Raw genomic sequence first — 21,588 nt, 5'->3', positions numbered from 1 at the left:
AAATAAGATATTGATCATCAACCCAGATACTCACCTGCTGAATACTGCCTTCAGGGTTGTAAAGCAAACTCGACAGTAAATGTACAAGATGCATTTAAATAATTTACTATTTCTGAAAATGTCTTTACATTTATAGATAAGATTGTACTTAGTGAAAAACTCAAAAAGAAAAAGTTTGCTGAGGGCAAGAGTTAACACCAATTATGAATTCAATTAAAAGCAAATTTGGGGCCTCAATCTATTTATTTTGACCCTTCACAGAAAGGTTTCTCCTTGAACATTCTGAATCTTAACATTGGTAGTGGAAATCCCTTAAATTTACGCTCCAGCCCATCCCTTATCTATTCAGTCACGATCAAGGCGTAGACTGTAGAAGTCTGCCTGGCTCCCATTTTGTTTCCAATTACCGGCGTCGCCACCCAATCTCCGCTAAGATTCCACGGAACCATTCCTTCTAAACAGGATTCCTTTGTGTTTATCCCACGTATGTTTGAAATCCATTACTGTTTTCATCTCCACCATCTCCCACGGGAGGGCATTCCACATATCCACCACCCTCTCCGTGAAAAAAATACTTCCTGACATTAGTCCTGAGTCTGCCCCCCTTCAACCTCAATTCATGTCCTCTAGTTCTACCGCCTTCCCATCTCCGGAAAAGGTTCGTTTGCTGATTAATAGCTTTCAAATATCTGAATATCTGTATCATATATAGTAACATAGTAACATAGTAAATGACGGCAGAAAAAGACCTGCATGGTCCATCCAGTCTGCCCAACAAGATAAACTCATATGTGCTACTTTTTGTGTATACCTTACCTTGATTTGTACCTGTCCTTTTCAGGGCACAGACTGTGTAAGTCTGCCCAGCACTATCCCCGCCTCCCAACCACCAGCCCCGCCTCCCACCACCGGCTCTGGCACAGACCTTATAAGTCTGCCCAGCACTATCCCCGCCTCTGGCTCTGCCACCCAATCTCGGCTAAGCTCCTTAGGATCCATTCCTTCTGAACAGGATTCCTTTATGTTTATCCCACGCGTGTTTGAATTCTGTTACCGTTTTCATTTCCACCACCTTCTGCGGGAGGGCATTCCAAGCATCCACTACTCTCTCCGTGAAAAAATACTTCCTGACATTTTTCTTGAGTCTGCCCCCCTTCAATCTCATTTCATGTCCTCTCGTTCTACCACCTTCGCACCTCCGGAAAAGGTTCGTTTGCGGATTAATACTTTTCAAATATTTGAACGTCTGAATCATATCACCCCTGTTTCTTCTTTCTTCCAGAGTATACATGTTCAGGTCATCAAGTCTCTCCTCATACATCTTGTAACGCAAATCCCTTACCATTCTCGTAGCTTTTCTTTGCACCGCTTCAATTCTTTTTACATCCTTTGCAAAGTACGGCCTCCAAAACTGAACACAATACTCTAGGTGGGGCCTCACCAACGACTTATACAGGGGCATCAACACCCCCTTTCTTCTGCTGGTCACATACAGCTTAACAACCTTCTAGCTAAGGCCACCGCCTTGTCACACTGTTTCGTCGCCTTCAGATCCTCAGATACTATCACCCCAAGATCCCTCTCCCCGTCCGTACCTATCAGATTCTCCTCGCCTAACACATACGTCTCCCAAGGATTTCAAAATACAAAAGTGCAAAACCTTTGCGTGAGAAATTACACTGGCTCCCACTCAAGGAACGTATCACCTTTAAAGTATGCACCTTAGTGCACAAAATCATACATGGTGAAGCCCCTGCATACATGTTTGAGTTAATAGACCTGCCACCCAGAAATGCTAAAAGATCATCCCGAACTTTCTTCAATCTCCACTTCCCTAAGTGCAAAGGCATAAAATACAAAGTAATGCACGCCTCAACCTTCTCTTATATAAGCATGCAATTCTGGAATACATTACCACGCAACCTGAAAACGATCTACGAACTAACCAACTTCCGCAAACTATTGAAAACTCATCTCTTTGAGAAAATCTACGGCAAGGCTCAAAACACATGAAGTCCATACACATCAATAGAAATGCACCAATACACTTCTCCTAAATTTCTCTTCCCATACTTTCACCACACTCAATAATTTACCCACAGATAAAACTGTGACACCCTAACGTTCTTTGGCTATTGTTCTATCGTCCTATCATTCCCCATTGCTACATTCTATTGTTATATCCCCAAATGATATTATGAATTGACTGTCTACCCTAAACCCTCACAATGTAACCCATAATCGTATTGTAACAAATTGTACTTCCATCAATCACAATGTATTGTAAGCCACACTGAACCCGCAAATAGGTGGGAAAATGTGGGATACAAATGCAATAAATAAATAAGTGCATCACTTTGCATTTCTTCGTATTGAATTTTAATTGCCAAACCTTAGACCATTCTTCTAGCTTCCTCAGATCCTTTTTCATGTTTTCCACTCCCTCCCGGGTGTCCACTCTGTTACAGATCTTAGTATCATCCGCAAATAGGCAAACTTTACCTTCTAACCCTTCGGCAATGTCACTCACAAATATATTGAACAGAATCGGCCCCAGCACCGATCCTTGAGGCACACCACTACTCACCTTTCCCTCCTCCGAGTGAATGCCATTCACCACCACCCTCCGGCTTCTGTCCGTCAACCAGTTCCTAATCCAGTTCACCACTTCGGGTCCTATCTTCAGCCCATCCAGTTTATTTAAGAGCCCAGTGGGGAACCGTGTCAAAAGCTTTGCTGAAATCTAAGTAGATTACGTCCATAGCTCGTCCCTGATTCAATTCTCCTGTCACCCAATCAAAGAACTCAATGAGATTCGTTTGGCACGATTTCCCTCTGGTAAAACCATGTTGTTTCGGATCTTGCAACTTATTGGCTTCCAGGAAATTCACTATCCTTTCCTTCAGCATCGCTTCCATTACTTTTCCAATAATCGAAGTGAGGCTTACCGGCCTGTAGTTTCCAGCTTCTTCCCTATCACCACTCTTATGAAGAGAGACCACCTCCGCCGTTCTCCAATCCCTCGGAACCTCTCCCGTCTGCAAGGATATATTAAACAAATCTTTAAGAGGACCCGCCAGAACCTCTCTGAGCTCCCTCAATATCCTGGGGTGGATCCCATCCGGTCCCATGGCTTTGTCCACCTTTAGCTTTTCAAGCTGTTCATACACACACTCTTCCGTGAACGGTGCTCTATCCACTTCAATCTCATTTGTACTTTTTCCAGTCCATCGCGGTCCTTCTCCAGGATTTTCTTCTGTGAAAACAGAACAAAAGTATCTATTTAGCAAATTTGTTTTTTCTTCATCATCATCCACATAGCGGTTCGCAGTATCTTTTAGTCTCACAATTCCCTTTTTAGTCATTCTCCTTTCACTTATATACCTGAAGAAATTTTTGTCACCCCTCCTTACATTTCTAGCCATTTGTTCTTCCGCTTTTGCCAGACGTATCTCTCTCTTGGCTTCTTTCAGTTTCATCCTGTATTCCTCCTCGTGTTCCTTTTCATGAGTTTTTGTGTATTTCTGGAACGCCAACTCTTTAGCCTTTATTTTCTCAGCCACTTGCTCGGAGAACTATATCGGTTTCCTTTTTCCGAAGAGAAATAATTGTTTAGCACGTTTGCTTTATCTTCATCACTCTCCACATGGCCTTTCTCATTATCTTTCAGTCTCGCAATTCCATTCCTATCTCTTCTCCTTTCTCCAATATATCTGAAAAAAGTCTTGTCACCTCTCTTTACATTTTTTGCCATTTTTTCTTCTGCTCGCGCTTTCGCTAGCTGTATTTCCCTCTTCGCTTCTTTTACTTTTAATCCGATAATCTTTTCCATGATCCTCTCATTGCGTTCTTTTGTATTTCTTGAACATAGCCTCTTTTGCTCTTATTTTTTCAGCTACTTGTTTGGGGAACCATATAGGCTTCCTGCTTCTCTTGTTTTTGTTTACTTTCCTCACAAAAAGATCAGTTGCCATATTTATAGCAGCCTTTAGCTTGGACAACTGTTTTTCCACTTCTCCTACGCCTTCCCACGCCAATAGCTCCTTCTTCAGGTATTCCCCCATTTTATCAAAATCAGTACGTCTGAAATCCAGTACTTTGAGTTTTGTGCGTCCGTACTCCACCTTTGTCCTTATATCAAACTATATGGTGTGATGATCACTATTACATAGACGGGCAACCACCCGGATATCAGAAACACTACCTTCATTTGTGAGCACTAGATCCATCATCGACCCTTCCCTCGTGGGTTCTGTCATCATTTGTCTGAGCAAGGCACTTTGACAGGCATCCACAATCTCCCTACTTCTTTCCGATTCTGCAGACGGGACGTTCCAATCCATGTCAGACAAATTGAAATCTCCCAACAGTAGCACCTCCCCTTTCATACCAATATTTTGTATATCTTCTATCAGATCCTTGTCTAACTTCTCCATTTGCGCAGGAGGTCTATACATAACTCCCATGTGGATACAGGTTCCGTCTTCTCTTTCCAGGACGATCCATAAAGCTTCTTTTTTTCCCCAGGTTCCCCGCATTTCAGATGCTCTGATATTCTCTCTCACGTACAGAGCCACTCCTCCACCTCTTCGGCCCTCTCTATCCTTCCTAAAAAGATTATATCCCGGTATGGTCACATCCCATTCATGAGAATCGTTGAAACACGTCTCCTTAATAGCAACAATATCCAAGTTTTCTTCAAACATCAAGGCTTGCAACTCTTGAACCTTTTTACTTAGACTACGAGCATTTGTGCACATAGCTTTCCATGTGCTTAGTGAGTTTGGGTGGTTTTTTATATTTATATGACCTTTCCCTCTGCCATCATGTTTATTCTGGGGGTGACTTTCCGAAATCCCCTGTTTCCTTGTGTCACCCCCACCCTCTAGTTTAAATGTCTAGAAATATACTGTCTGAATTTCTCCCCAAGGATCCTTTTTCCCATCACAGAAAGATGTAGCCCATCATTACAGTACAGCCTGTTATTTTCCCACATATTACCCCAGTCTCCTATGTATCTAAAACCTTCTTCTTTACACCAAGACTCAAGCCACTTATTGAATTCCTCTGTTTTGCATAGTCTTTCCTCTCCCCTCCCCAACGTAGGAATTACTTCAGAAAAAGCCACAGTCTGAACCAAAGATTTCAGTCCCTCCCCAAACTTCTGGAACGATCTCTGTGCTGTAAACTTGCTATTGTTGGCCAGGTCATTTGACCCCAGGTGAATTACATCAGCGTTAGAAGCCTCGCTCTCTTCTTGGATCACTTTCAGTATTTGGTCTGTACATCTTGCAGCTGAAGATCCTGGAAGACATTTCACTATGTTGGAACCCCTGAACTGTGCTCCTAAGTTAATGCCTCTGATAATGGAGTCTCCGAGCAGTAATAACTTTCTGCTTTTCACAATTCTGTCATTAGTTGGGGGATGTTTCTGGGGTTGTGCTAGTTTCATTGCCTCTGGTTCTACCACAGTACTTCTTTTTTCACTATGATAATGATGCAACGCTGCAAAAGAATTTGACAGGGGCAAAGCTTGGAAGGGCGAGTGTTTCTGTGTCACAGATCTTAGTCTATCAGAGCCTACTGTGACCCATCTACTCCTCTGATGTTTCATTCTTTGAGGCAGTGGTGGTGGTAAGTTAGCTGGGAAATGAGTAATCCTGGATGCTTCTTTAATTGTAGTTAATTCCTTCTTGAGTTTGTTGATCTCTTCTTTCAAGGCTGATATTTGGAGACAGATAGGACAAGCTCTAAGGTTCCAGATATATGTTCTGCTTTAATCCTATGCTTTATTTCCCCCTTTTCCCTTCCCCCTCCATGTATTTCCCCCTTACCAATCTTTTTTCAACCCCCCCCTCCACGTGCCCACACTCCATTTACCCTTTTTACAGCCCCCACCCACCATACACCCATGATGCTATCTCCCCTCCCTCCTCCAGGACTAAGTCAGGGTGCCCTCCCCGAACATACCTCAATGCACACTTGTGGTCTAGTAGTCTCTTGGGGGCAAGAATGATCCCACCTTTTTCCCGCTCGCTGCCACAGCTTCTTTAAAATGGCTACCGAGATTTCAAGCAATGGCTTCACAAGACTTCCGTAAAAGTCTCAGAAGGCTGCCGCTTGAAGTCTCAGCGGCTATGCTGATGAAGCGGCGGCAGCGAGCGGATCAGCAGCAGGGGGCAAGAAAGAGTGCAGATCTTTCCTGCCCCCAAGAGGCCAGTTGACCACCAGGGTGCATTGAGGGTCATTCAGGGAGGGCACCCTGAAGCTTGGAGGGGGAAGGAAAGGCTTGCCTGCACTTCTACAGGAACACCGCAGAACCTGTGCCCATCCCTGCAGGATTCCCGATAACCCTATTCCCTGTGGTCTGCAGTTTTAGCAGTGTGTGCAGTTGTTTATTTATCTTACAAGTCAGTATAGGACTATAAATATTGTACAGTATAGACCTCAGATGAATTTGAAACAGTGACCCAAATCTTACACCTAATATAATGACAGGCCAAACGGCATACTATTTGGGGAGATTTGAAGTAGCCTGCATAGTTGCAAAGTACATGGGCACTTTTAACAAGCAAGCTCTGGAGCTAATTTTCAAAGATAACGTACACAGTTAAGGCCAGAAGCTGTAAATGGCATCTAAAATCTAAATATGTCTGAAAAAAGTGCTTAGAACTATTCTATATAACGTGCCTTAAGTTAGGTGCTTTGTTTAGGATAGTGCAAGGGGCCAAGGAATGCACCTATATTTAGGTGCGGCCATTTATGCTACTGAAAAACTGGTGTAAACACCTGCGCCTAAATTCCCTCAAATTCTTTAACAACGTGCGTAAACTTAACATCCCCCAATACCCCCCAATACGCCCACACTCTTCCCATGGTCATGACCCCTTTTCAGTTAGAAGTTACAGGCACCTCTTTTTAGAATATGACTAAAAATAAGTGTATGTAAATTCCAATTATTGCCAATTAGTGATAATAAACCAATTATCACTGATCGATTCGTTACTCAATTAATGCTCATGTCCAATTTAACGCATGCTACTCGCCGTGCCTTATATAGAAGCCAAGTGCTAATGTCTCCCTGAAAATTAGAAAAAAGCATGCCACTAAAAGTGCCTCCAAATTTTGTACTCCGTGGAAACCTCTTTGTAACACAGTTAAACATTTATTAATTATTAGGATTTTGTAAATCGCTTTGAAAATTGCTGTCATAATGTTTACATTTTGTTTTTATGTTGAACACATAAGAGGGATACATTAACAAATAATGTGAAGCTTGCATAGCACCAAAACAGTTAAAATTCACCTTGTTTATGGATTTCCTCTCATATTATCATAATGGACAGCAATGGTGCACACCTGATGACATAACATTTTCTGCACTGGTTTTCATAGGTTTATCCAAGACCTATCAATATTTCTTTTTTTCTCAAATGCTTCAGTACTCCCCAGTCAAGGATTCACTCACAATGATCACAAAACAACAGTGTTGCTTGAACTGGTCCAACAGCTCAGGGCCTAACACCATTATAAGGTTGTCCCACCCCGACCGCGTGCCATTTCCGGAGGAAAAAGAAGAACCCCAGAAATGGCTTGAATGGCGGTAATCAGGCATCATCGCGCACTGCCCAGTTAGCATGTGAGCCCTTATCACCACCTCAATGGGTGGCACTAAGGGCTCCCCGCTGCATGGCCATGTGCATCTAGGGGCTTTTTCCAGCTGTGGGGAAAAAGGGCCCTGGTGCATGGGGAAAAAGGGCCCCCCCCCCCCCACCACCACTAGCGCAGGGCCCTTTATCCCACAGCTTAGTAAAAGGACTCCTTTGTGCCCTTATGGGCATTCAAGTTTGGAAATTAGCCTTGCAAATCTCTTTTGCTTTAGCCTCACTGGGACTGGAAACCCCATTAGGGACAGAAAAATACTTGCAAAAAACAGTATATGTAAACCGCTTTGACTGTATCTACAGGAAGGCGGTATATCAAGTGTGAAATAAACTCTAAAGTCATGTAACTGCAGATATATAAGAAAAATGTCAGGAAGTATTTTTTCACGGAGAGAGAGTGGTAGATACTTGGAATGCCCTCCTGCGGGAGGTGAAGGAGATGAAAACGGTAACGGAATTCAAACATGCGTGGGATAAACATAAAAGAATCCTGTTCAGAAAGAATGGATCCTCAGAAGCTTAGCCGAGATTGGGTGGCAGAGCCGTTGGTGGGAGGCGGGGCAGACTTCTACGGTCTGTGCCCTGAAAATGGCAGATACAAATCAAGGTAAGTTATACACAAAAAGTAGCACATATGAGTTTTATCTTGTTGGGCAGACTGGATGGACCATGCAGGTATTTTTCTGCCGTCATCTACTATGTTACTATGTATATGGGGAAGTAAATAAGTTGGATGTATCATTCTGTAGCACATCATGGAAAACTTCACCTCTCAGCCATGCATGCACACACTCAAACACACATACCAGTCAATACTTTTTATTTCCTTTTTTAACAATTTAAAAAATACATTTTTCTTCTATTTTGGTACATCAAACCAAAAAGGTTTACTCATACCAAATTCATAAACTGGTGAGTAGAGGTATGAAATACAAAGAAGACAGAATGTCGTTGTAATAAAAATCCACCCAAAATCAATAAATAAATACCTTGGTCAACACAATCATAAAAGGCGGTCTTGTGAGAATTTGTGTAAGAGCATAGCTCCATCTGAATACAGCAAATAAGATGTCAAGTGTATTTACATAGTAACATAGCAAATGATGGCAGATAAAGACCTGTACGGCCCTAAACTATGTTTGGCCTTCAGTCAGGTGGCTAATTCAGGTTTAGGAAGAGAAGAAATGTTATAGTTCTGCTAAATTAATAATGTCTGGGATAAATTACAATAACTAGACCAGCACAATACAATTTAAATGCATCAATCACAGGATCTAGACAGAAAACAAGAAGTTAACAGGATTTCTGAGAAACAGAAACCTATTCAAACACTGTGGCATACCACACTACTCCTATACAGCCATAATTATAATTTTACTGGTTATATATAGTATCATAATAGCAGATAAAGACCTGCACAATACATCCAGTCTGCACAACAGTCACATTCATTACCAATTCATGATTAATAACCAACAATCCAATAATGCTATTAACAATATCTTACTCACACGATTCAACTTTAAAGTATCCTCCTCCCCCTCCTTCACAGTTACACAGCACCCACAACCACAGCATATGATACTAATGCGGTATAGTGACAATTTTCTTCCCAGTTCTGTTTTTTTCACCATTTATCTTACTTCTCTATCAAATGTTACAGGTTCCTAACCATTATCATACCATATGTTACTACTAGCCGTTAAGCCCGTAACAACAGGCTAGTTTTTTGTTTTCCTATGCCCCCCCCCCCTTCCACCAACCCTGCTCTCTCCCCTGCCCTCCCCCTAAATCTGTTTCCCTCAGTTCCGCCCCCTCCTTCCCTCCCTGCTCCCTCCTCCTCCGATTTCCACGCCCGTGTCCAAGCCCTCCTCCCTATTGGGCTGTACTGCTGGTGGAGGCGGGGCTTGGACTTCTACACTCTCAGCGTTCCGACTCTTCTGCACATTTGCAGGTGAGTCGGTCACTTGCCGTTTATATGTTTGATAATATCCATCTCAATTCCTCTCATTTAGCCCATTTTATTCAGTTTTAAAAGTACCCTTTTCCTTTTCATTACTCCCAAACTCACCTATTCAGATAGATGGTCAACACTTGTTCTGGGTAGGGTTGTGCATTTGTTTTGAAATTAAAAACATGAAGAAACAGGCTTATTTTATTTTGTTTTGAAACAATATATTTAAAAAAAAGGCATTTTGTTTTTTAGCATGCTTTATTTGCAAATAATACATGCTAAGGAAAAATAAAATTAAAAAAAGGAAAAATATTAATTCTCCCAAACAAAAAACTGGTCAGTGTGCAAACACTTATTCTGTATCTCTTGATTCATCACCCAGACCTTTTTCCAGTCATTCAACTATATTTATTTACCTAATATTGGGGCCTTTTTACTAAGGTGCACTAACAATGAGCGCATGCTAAATGATAAGATGCCCACAGAAATATAATGGGTATCTTATCATTTAGAACACACTAATCATAAGTACATGCTAAATCCATGAGTGCACCTTAGTAAAAGGCCCCTTTTATGAATCAACAACTTCTGAAGGGAATGCCAGACAATGTAAAAGAAATTCTAGCCCACTATTTAGTTTTTTTAGTATGTTACTCATTCTTCTTCACCTAACACTCATCCTTTTTTACATTCTCCACAGCTGGAATAATATGCTTTTTAGTTCTTAATGTTCTCTCATCTTCTACCAAGTTCTTTGCACTAACTCTCATCATCATTTGAAGCCAACTATCCCTCCTTTCCCTTTTAGTCATGCAATGCCAAACCTACAGCTCTGGATAAAATTCTCTCTCTACCAGGCCCGGAGAATCTTGCCACCTCCCCCTGGTGGGGGGGGGGGGGGGGGAAGAGAGTATTTACTTTCATTTATAATAATGTAAACTACATACCATTTTATCTACAAGATGTTTCTTCTATCCATTACACCAAGTTTACTTTCTTGTTTGGATTGTATGTCTCCTATTTATTCTTATTAAAAGTATAGAGTTCTTCCTTTATTCCATTTTTCTTAATTCTTCCTTTTCTAATACCTTTCCTAACTTTTCATTTGGATTTGTTCTTTCCTATTTGAAAGAATCTTTCACCAGACCTAAATTCTGTTTTCGTCAGCCTATTTTTATTTACACTTCTTTTATAAAACTTTTGATGTGTTATATTGCCAGACTTTGGACTTTGTATCCACTGATGCTGTTGATCTTTCCAAATCTAGGTTTAAGTCACCTCATTCTACAGAAAGCGTTCTGTACCACTTATTTAAACGTGCACATATGTGCGCTATTTACTGCTCATCTATTTCTGTCGTCTTAGCTTTATCAGCTGCCCTTGCTTCCTTATTTTGTTTGTCCATCCTTTTCTCCTCATCTTTCTAATAGTTCCTTTAGTTTAGTTTCTTTAGAATTTTGATATACTGCCTTTCTATATAAAGAACACAACAAAGCAATTTATAATAAAAAATAAATAAATAAATAAATAAATACTATAAAGAGAAAAAGGAAATACAATGATCAGAAGGAAAAAAAAAACCCAAACAGTTCTAGTGTTTTCCCAATTCCCTGGAGTCAGAACCTCAACCATCTCAAAGGCCATAGAGACTAAAGTAATTCTTTAAGGCAACCTTAAAGTTAAGGCGATTTGGTTCAACTCTTAAATGAGGAAGGAGTGAGTTACACTCTAGAGGTCCACAAAATGGAGGCAGTATGCCTGCTTGTATCCAAAATGATATTGGAAGTGTGTAGGTTTATTTATTTATTTAGATTTTGCTCACACCTTTTTCAGTAGTAGCTCAAGGCGAGTTACATTCAGGTACACTGGATATTTCTCTGTCCCAGGAGAGCTCACAATCTAATTTTATATCTGAGGCAATGGAGGATTAGGTTGAGGTGAATATTAGGGAATAAGTAAATCAGAAAGGTAGATAAGAGTATATGTATAGAGCATAAGAACTAGGATTTTAAAACATATCCTAAAGGAAATTTGAAGCCAGTTGGGTTTTTTTTTTGAGTGCAGGGGTGATATGATCAAATCTACTGACAATTAATTTGAGTAGGAACTTGAGATAATCCAAAATAAGAGAGAGTTGCAGTAACCTATACAATTCCAGACTGAGTCGCTATAGAAAAGTAAGGAGGGTCACAGGGAAGAGGGGAACGACAGAAAGGGGGCAGGCCAGATGCAGGACTCACCGGTAACCGGGAGGAAGAAAGGCATAGAGAGGGACCAGAGTAGAGGTAGATGCCATACTGGGGGGGGGGGGGGCACAGAGTAGGGAAAGATGCCATACTTTGGGGGGGGGGGGTCACATAGGAAGGAAAGACGCCATACTTGGGGGGCATTCATAGAGGAGAGAAAGATGCCATACCAGGATGAAGGCACAGCACAGAGGAGGGAAAGAATCCATACCGGGGGGGGGGGGGGTGGATTGGAAAGATGCTGGTTACAGGGTGTGGGAACAAGGGAAGAGAGGGGATAAGCTCAACATGGGATAAACAAAAGGGGAAAGCAGGAACTATAAAGATGCAGAGGCGCCATGTTGAAAGAGGGGGAGAGAGGGACACAGAAGGGGCCATGTTGAAAGAGGGGGAGAGAGGGACACAGAGGGGGCAATGCTGAAAGGGGGTAGATAGGGACACGGAGAGCAATGTCGAAAATGGGGTAGATAGGGACACGGAGGGCAATGTTGAAAAGGGGGTAGATAGGGACACGGAGAAGCATGCTGTAGGGGGATAGATAGGTACAGAGGAGCAATACTGAAAAATGAGAGGGGAGATAGGGATACAGAGGGGTTAATGCTGAAAGAGAGGTAGATTGGCACATACAGAGGGGAAATGCTGAAAAGGGGAAGGGGTGATAGGGACATGGGGCATTGCTGAAAGGGGGTAGGTAGGCACACGGAGGAGGGAAACACTGAAAAAGGGGAGGTGAGGTAGGCACACGGAGGAGGGAAACACTGAAAAAGGGGAGGTGAGATAGACACACAGAGGAGCAACACTGAAAAGGGGGGGGGGTAGAGATAAGGACACAGAAGAGCAATGCTGAAAAAGGGGAGGGAGATAGACACACAGAGGAGCAACACTGAAAAGGGGGGGGGGGGGTAGAGATAAGGACACAGAAGAGCAATGCTGAAAAAGGGGAGGGAGATAAGGACACTGGGAGGATAGATGGTAAACATGGGGGCAGGACAGGGACACAGCTGAAGATGCTGGAAAAGAGGTGAAATAAGGACATAGAGGAGACAGGCACCCAGAGAGGCGATACTAGAAAAGGGGGCGATAGGAACACAGGAGGATGATACTAGAAAAGAGGTGGCATGGTGACACTGAAGACACAGAAGGGAAATGCTGGACAGGAGAAATAGGGATGCAGAGGGAAGATAGATGGTGGACACAGAGAAGAAATTTCATATGGACAAAGACCCTGCAAACACAGGAAAAAACAGGAAAGCAGAACAGAGGCACTGGGACCAAAACGAATGGAAAAAATAAAATGCTCAGACAACAAAGGTAGAAAAAAGAATTTTATTTTAAGATAAAGTAGTGTGGTAGCTGTCTTAATTTTTTATTTGTTGTTGTTAATTTGTAACGTAGTGAATAGAATATGTCAGTTTCTGACATTTACATCTGCTATCTTTATAGCAGTACAAAGGGAAAATATTTTTGTTTTTCTGATGTTGCCCTGCATGGCAGAGTCTGTTTTTTTAGGGAGTTTCAGCTGGATTTTTGTCTGCATATTTTTATTAGTTTATGGTCACTCTTAGGGGTTCTTTTGTTGGACCTAGGGACTGGTGTACTATTTTCAGTGATGCCTTTTTATATGATCCATGGCTGGTAAAATGGGTGTGGTACTGTGGGGGTCTGGCTACTATAGGGGCACAGTCATATATAGTGACCCCACCCTTAAGGTTGGCACTATATGAGTACCGGTACCTTTTTTCCTACAAAAGAAAGCACTGATACTAGCACACCACATGTGTATAAGCAATATAGCTAGAGAGAGGCTGTCTGCTGTCAAACTCTTCTAGGTTCCAGCAATCATGGTTTAGGGATGCATGGAGCCCAGGGTGATATCCCTGTTAAATAGCCTATGGATTATTTTTCTTAAATTTGTGCAATCCATTGTTGAACCCTCTTATACTATTTGTCTCCTATACAATTAGTTCTACAAGTCATAATTACATTTATGTGAAGATCTATTTTGCTGTGTTTTAAAACCTGCTGCTTGATAGCTTTGAGTGCCACCTGGTTTTTCTGTTACAAAATGTAGTGAACAACTGAAAATTTTGATATCAGAATAAGCAAGGTTGAAAAAAACTGGTTTTCAATCTGGATCTGAAAACTGTTAGAGGAAGTGTCTTGGGCCTCAAAGGAGGGTTTCTCACAGTCTTCAAGATTGGTGAGGGTTCAGCAAGCCTTGGGAGGGAACATAGCATGATGAAAGGGGAGAAAAAATAGAAGTATCTTGAACTTCAGGTAGTAACAATATGAGAAAATAAGTACTTAAAAGAAAAAGATGGTTAAGCAGGATGCTACCGTGAAGCAAATGAAAAGTTCAGGGATCTATATAACCATGAACAAAAGCACAGAAACAGGAGCCAGGCTGTGAGGTGAACACAGCATGAATCCTGACTGTAACCCAGGGTATAAAACATACCAATGGGCTAATATGGGACTATTAAGATGATGTCATAGAAAAGAAATGATATGAGGCAAATGTGGTAGAGAGAAATAAAATCCTTAAAGGTATGAAAAAATAACACATTGTGTGCTTTGTTCATTAATCATTTAACTCTGCATTGTTTTAATCATGTATTTTTTGCTACACTATGAGGCACCCTAGTACAGCAACATATAAAAACTGAAAATAACACTGCCAAAAAGCTATGAAGGCGAGATAAAGTCTATTACGTTAGCATATAAACATAAGAAATCTGTACTGTAAAACTCAGATCTATGACTGACAGCTGACAACGTTAAGTACTGTTCTGCATATGAAAACTAATTCAACTTGGCTTATCTGTTCATGAGATCTTTTCCAGTACTCTGAAGTTGCTAAGTAAATCTTATAAAAGACTAACAGGATTTCCTCTCTCCCCCATAAAGAAATTTAAAAAGTCACCAAAAACAATGCTTGCCTGGGACAATACAGCTCAACAGTACGAAGCATCTCAGAGCTATACAGTTGTTCTATTCACCATTTTATTTGTCAAGCTGATGGAGGAAATCTAAGTCATTAGCAGTAATGACCTCAGTATCACTTGTGATCAAATTATAAAATAAACTGTCATATTTTATTCATACTAATAGATTTGTCGGGATAATAAAATTCTTGATGAATTCTGACAATTCCTGTTTATTTCAAACTTCCCAATGAAAACAAAATGAGGTGGACTTGCTCTCTGATATGATCTCTGGCTTTTTAAAACTACTACCCAATGTAAGGAAAGCAAAATGCTGCATGGTGATTTTACATTAATGCCCTTTCTCACTGTACTCTTCACATTAAACTGTTTTGTTTCCTTTATCGTGATCAAACATGTGAAACATTTTTAAAGAAAACAGGCAGTGATATCATGTAGGTCTAAACGTACTCACCATTCATGCTGAAAAGCAGAATTTCCACACCATATTGTTCACAGTAAGATCCGAGCAGGGCAGGGAATTGCACTAATCCCCGGAGGGTGAATGCTGATTTGGTAAATACACAGTGAAATGGAATGCAGTATGCACAGCAATCCAAAATTGTTCTTCTGTTTCAAAAGCACTCCTTTGGACGCGAAACAAGACTAACCGGTACGCAATCTGCTAGCAGTGCACACTACAACAGCGAGAGTCATCCTACTTTAAGCCAGAGACTACTTGTAAACTTGCCAGCCTTTGCCTGCATATTTCTAAGGCAACTCAAAATGGCAGGGAAAATGTTGGAACACCAGGATGTTTAAGATGTTCTCAATTATGTCACGCACTTGTTCCCATGGTAACATTAGACCAGAATTATCAGTTGACTCGTAACTCACCAGTTATTCTAAAGCTTTAATCATTCCATATAGGCAAGGATGTTTCTTTTATACTTTTAGAATTATGCTTTTACTACATCAACTATCAGAATTTTTATATGTTTGCACATTGCTAGTGCTTTTTTTTTTTTTTTAAACCCCACTATTCTGAATTTCCTTTTAAACATATTTTTAAGTTATTCAGTACAAGTTTTCCACATTAACAAATGTGCCTTCCAGAATCCAACACTAACACATTCGCTAACCTAAGTGTCTGACTAGCAGAAAATCATTCTGAAGTGAAGTTGAAGCTATTCACCATCCACACATATCCCCTCATTCTGAAAGACAAACTTAGGGACAATGTAAAAGCCTGCCACAGGGAATCTTGCTTCAGTTGTACTTTTTCCAATATGAATACAGCTAATCTTTCAAAATTTGAGAAGATTTTTCAACACAACGTAACTGCATCTGAAAGCACACTACATTCCCTGAGGATGATTCATTCAGCCTATGAAACAATGAAAATTTTTGCTTTACAATTACACCAGGACAAAAGCCATAATCCTATGAGTTTACATTTGAACTGGACTGACTTTATAACAACTAAATTATTATGTAGTCTAAGTTCAAAGGTTTCTTCAAATGTATTTGTCACAGATGTTTTAACCATTATCTGGATAATTAAACTTGTAAGTAGAATGAATTAATGAACAGCGGTGAAAGCAAATTTGCTTGCCTATAATTGGCGCTCTCTGTGGTCAGCAGGATTAATCAGGCACACAAGTGGGTGATGTCATCCAACAACTCTCAGATGGCTTCCCAGAGCTCAAACGAATGGAAAATTCTGAACATGCGTGGCCCATGCACAGCGGTCCTCTAAGTAGGTTCTGGCTATGAGTCAAGGGGATCACTGAACAGATTGGACAAGCCTTTGTAATCTATCCTGTGGAAGAAAGGCTTCTGCTTATTCAATGTCCAGAAATGCTCTTATAAGGGAAATATTAGGAGAAAGCAAGGAGATGGCCAGATCTGATGTTGCTAAAAGCCAATTTTCAAGGTAAGAAAAAAAAAATCAGGCGGTTTTGCTTGTGTTAATGGACTGCCACAACTACAAGATATTTGCTAAATACCTTGGGGGCAGAATGGAAGAACTTTGAATTGATACAGATCCTTCTGCCTTGTGAAGTGCGTGCATTGGGATGAACTGATATGTGTATAAGCATCCTTGAGATCCAGTTAAGACATCCATTCCCCTTTGGTTAGTTTGGATGGATAGTTTGGATGGTGATTATTATAAACTTTTGAGGAGATAAAGGCTAAGGTTCCTGAAGTGCAAGATGGGATATAGTTCTTCTACCCCACCTTCTTCAGAATGAAAAAAATATCTAGAATAGAACCCTTGACCCCTCTCTGACAAATGAAACAGGTCCTACTGCATCAGCCTACAACAGAACATGGACATGAGCCTGAAGAAGTTGGGTATGTGACTGTGACTGGTGAGGCCAGTTGAAAGGTCTTGTAGGAAGAACCACCATTTTTGATGGTTTGCCATAAGCAATTAATCAAATAAATAGAACCTTCAACATTGAATCTGAAGGTAAATGCAGACCTGATGATTCTGAGCACCTAGGACAGTAATGTTATATTTTCCCATTCCTGTAGAAAGAACTGTATCCAACCCCCTAAGTTCAGGACAGTGTGTGGGTTCTGATGATTCAGGGAAAAGATTATGGCTGCCTTGGCTGAACAGAAGCAGCCCAACTGGCTGTATTTTTTCCTCTCTGTTAAGACCGAGTGTAAGACTGGGTCTGTTCAGCTTATCTGACAAATATGATGAACTAAATATGTTGCAGGGTAATGCAATGATCATCTCTTCAACGTTTTCACCAAAAATTATCTCAATGCAAGATGTACCTGTCAGCTTAGCATGAACATCTTCTGTAAACCCTGAAGTTAGCAACTAGGCAAGGTGTCTAGCAGCAATGGTCGATGCTTTAGTTCAATAAGAGGTGTCAAAGATGTCTAACTGAAAAAATCAGATGAGTTCCACACTGGAATAAAATGGCAGATCAACTTCACTCTGAGCAGGAAGGCTAGACAAAATTCCTGGAACTTTTTGAAACAAGGTATACATATACTACACTATGTATAAACGATAGAAACAGCATGGCTCCTAACATTTTTCTTCCTAAATGGTTCAAGAGCCTGGTGTCTTCCTCAGTGGCACACTGGAATAGTTCCTCTATTTCTTAGGTTTTTTTTCATTGTTGATTCAACTACCATAAAAGTATGAGGAAAGCTGTGTCTTACTGAACCTAGGAGTGGGTTGCATCTGTTGCACAAATCTGGGATAAGAAATGAGTTTCTTGAAGGAGAGGAGAGAAGATAGGAATTAAAAAGGACTTCCTGTGCAAAACTGAATGCTCTATTCCAGTAAGGGCAAGGAAACTGACAAGGAAGACTCATCTACCTCAGTAACCAAAATGGGGGTTGAGAGACTTTTTCACCAATGATCAAACTTTTGGAAATTTCCAGCAAAGCAGTATTCTGCCGAGTAGGAGGTAACTATACAGAGTCTTGTACATGTAGAGAAGAAAAGGATGTCTGCACTGGTTCCATGTTGAAAATTATCTCTGTGGAGTGGAGGACTGGCCTAGTGGTTACAGCACCGGTCTTGAAATCCAGAGGTGGCCGGTTCAAATCCCGCTGCCACTCCTTGTGATCTTGGGCAAGTCACTAACCCTCCATTGCCTCAGGTACAAACAGATTGTGAGCCTTCCTGGGACAGAGAACTATCCAGAGTACCTGAATGTAACTCATCTAGAGCTACTACTGAAAAAGGTGTAAGCAAATCTAAATAATAAATTTAAAGTAGTGGTGGTGGAATCTAAATACAGTAACTTACACGGAAAGATCCACACACAAAAATGATGGCTGGAGATAAGTATACATTTGTCCCTTAAAAGAAGGAAAAGCCTCAAGGCACTCCAGACCTGAAGATCTAATGAGCCAATAGCGATCAAAAATGACCTGAATATTGGTCAAATGATCTGTTCCTCATCATTGGCAAAAACCTTCTATTATTTTAGACACAATGTCCATAAACATGTGTTCCAGGCTACCAGCTACACACTTGAATACCCCTGTTCGGTTAACTCTTACATTCACTTGAAGCCACAGAGTCATAAAGTCCAACACTTATTGTACTTAGCTGTACATAGTCGTCTCAACCGTTCATGTTGCTCCTTTCATACGGAACTGCATTGCTCCAAATATCAGCGGTCCTCTACACCACCCTGAAGTAGACCAACGGTGGCCAGCGTTTCGCTAAAGTTGACTTAAGCAAGGCTGCTTCAGGGTCCTCTCAATCAGGGGCTTAACAGCAATTCAACTCCCCACTTCACTCTGACGATGAAGAGTCTTTTAAGGGGCAAATGTATACTTATCTCCAGCCATCATTTTTATGTCTGGCTCTTTCAGAAAAAGTATCTTAGCACCGAACTGGATGGACCACCATAAGATGAGAAACTCCTGCACCAAACAATGCCAAAGCTTTGTCTTCGCCAGAACTGTGAAATATCTTCTTATATGCAGATGGCTATATAGAAGTATTTTCTAACTTCTTGTATTTTGGGTTATAACCAGAATTACAGTCTTTGGCAATGAAATGGTGCTTTGCAAAAGTTTTTGAACTACATGGTTTAGGATGTTTCTTCTGCTCAGACCTGTGTGACTGTGCCAATTATGTTTAAACTTTAGGTTAAGAGTGATATCCTGTCCATAGACTTATGGCACTGCCCTTTCATAACTGTATTTTTGAAGCTACTGCTTGAGAGAACAGAAGCAAGCTCGTAAGAATCTCTTTGCAGAAGAATTTCTTCATTTTTAAAGTGCCTCTCTTCTGCCTCATAATGGTTATGGAGCACTCTGATTATTCTTCTTGGCTCACAAGAACATGTGTTTGCATACACAACCAACTCCATGCAAATACACACTCCACATTTAGGAGTGAGGGTGATTCCCTGTGATGGTATGCACAAAACTAACCCATTTGGAGAAACTGCTCCTGAGAGAAACCATCCTCTTGGCGATGCACTAAGCCTAAGCAAGTGACACAAGGTCTTTGAGTGTCATTACTGGCCTGAAGCCTGGCTTTGCCAGCACCATGGTCCCACTGCATCAAAACAAAAATGGCTTTAAAAATGTTTAAACAAATAAATAGAAACTAAAACAAAAGTAAGCAAAAGCAATAAAAAATTACATCAGAAAAAAAAAGACTCCTTAATGAAGAGTCGAGAGTTTTGTTTCAAGTTCGTTAAGCAGAGAGTGATGCCTAAACTTTTTAGATGGTGCATAAATTTTCAAAATACCTTTATATCACAATTCATAGGGCTGGAAAAATATGGTAAAAATCCTAAGCAATTTTCAATCAAAGTTCTTAGTACTACAGCCTAATAAAAATTGGATATAACTGAGCTTTTTAGCACTTTGCTAATTAAAACAGCACACATCTGAATAGTACATGCATGCCTCTCCTTGTGCAGGTACCAGCAAATTCTCAGAACAGAAATATGTGAATACTTATGTTTTGAAATTTATCTCAGGATACTTTAGATTCACATCTATTCACACATTTTCTGCATTATTTTATATGAATACACATGTATTTTAAACAGTATGTGCATAAATTCAAACCCCACCTGAGGCCCACCCCAAGAATGCCTCCATTCAGTTCAGATGGGGCTCAAGGGATTATGGCATCCTGAGTCAACTTTTGACATTGTGCTCCCCCCCCCCCCCCCCCCCCACACACACAGCTCCCTTCCATCCAGTCAGCTAGCCTGCCCTCATAGGCTCCCAGTCTCATCCCTACCTATCCACATCAGCTGGCTTCCAGTTAGCTCCCCCCTCACCACCACTTAGCTCCCCTCTCACCACCACTACCCACCTGCATACCCCAGGGTGACAGAAACAGAAGCAAACCCCACTCGTTCCTGACCAGCAGCAGCTTTGGGACCACATCAGGATCAGCAAGGAGAGGAAGGGGAGAACAATGGGATTGGTAGAGGAACAAAAGAGTATACTGATGGGGCAACCAGTAGGATTACCAGATAGCTCCTGGCCCTCAGGGAGAGGATGAGCCAGTCCTGGCTTTGCTTCCATTACATTCAATTGAAGTAAAATCATGATTGGTTCAGTCTACCTCTGATGACGCAGAGCCATCTGGATTAGCTGTTTTGGGTCTTACATCATTCTCCAGGCACAAAATCAGGCCTTTCTACTACCCCATTCCCATTATTTGTCCAAAAGTTCACTTTTCTCTTCCCTCCTCTTCTCAACACCCACCTATCCAGCATCACCCCTAGTCTAGTATTGCCCATTGTTTTTCTTCCCTCCTACACACCTGTCCAGCATCACCCCCTCTCTCTCTGGGTTTCTCTTGCCTTACCTCCTCTCCCTTTCACCCAACTGTTCAGAATCACCTCCTCTGTTCCAACCACCTATCCAGCATTTCCCCTGTTCTCTTATGTCTCTTCCCTCTCACCTGCTCAGGATCACCCCTTCCATCCAGCATAACCCCTTTCTTTGTACCCACACCCTCTCTCTCCCCTTCCCCCAGTCCAGTATTGCTTTATCTCTACCCTCCCCTCCCACCCATTCAGCACTACCCTCTCTCTCCCACTCACCAGTCCAACATTGCCCTTTTATGTTTTGTTCTGTACATGTCAGTTCAAGGAACTTGCTAACAGTAGTTCAAAGTTAAGCACTTACAATATAAAGTGCATACTGATTTATTAATCTATATTTCTGAAATACTGAAAAAAAAGGTGAGTGCAGTGGCCCTTTAATGTTACAGTGATAGCAGCTCTGCATTTGTATTAACTCCTTACACCACAAGCAACCACCAACGCCATCAGCAA

The 21,588-nt window shown here is 41.2% G+C and overlaps 1 protein-coding gene across 3 annotated transcripts in view; it reads right to left on the bottom strand.

Annotated features, from left to right (window-relative positions):
• Positions 1 to 21,588, bottom strand: part of PRKACB (protein kinase cAMP-activated catalytic subunit beta) — a 298,573-nt gene that overhangs the window by 150,073 nt on the left and 126,912 nt on the right. Inside the window, exon 1 of one of the 3 annotated variants that reach the window (XM_030205782.1) lies at positions 15,264 to 15,322. The exons of the other annotated variants lie outside the window; for them this stretch is intronic. Coding sequence (XP_030061642.1) covers positions 15,264 to 15,270 — 7 coding nt within the window. The 5' untranslated portion in view covers positions 15,271 to 15,322. Of the gene's footprint in view, positions 1 to 15,263; positions 15,323 to 21,588 lie in introns of those variants that run through there. 3 annotated transcript variants of the gene reach the window in all.

This window comes from Microcaecilia unicolor, chromosome 6, assembly GCF_901765095.1.
Source record: "Microcaecilia unicolor chromosome 6, aMicUni1.1, whole genome shotgun sequence".
Classification (NCBI taxonomy): domain Eukaryota; kingdom Metazoa; phylum Chordata; class Amphibia; order Gymnophiona; family Siphonopidae; genus Microcaecilia; species Microcaecilia unicolor.
This window is presented reverse-complemented; position numbering and strand designations above follow the sequence as displayed.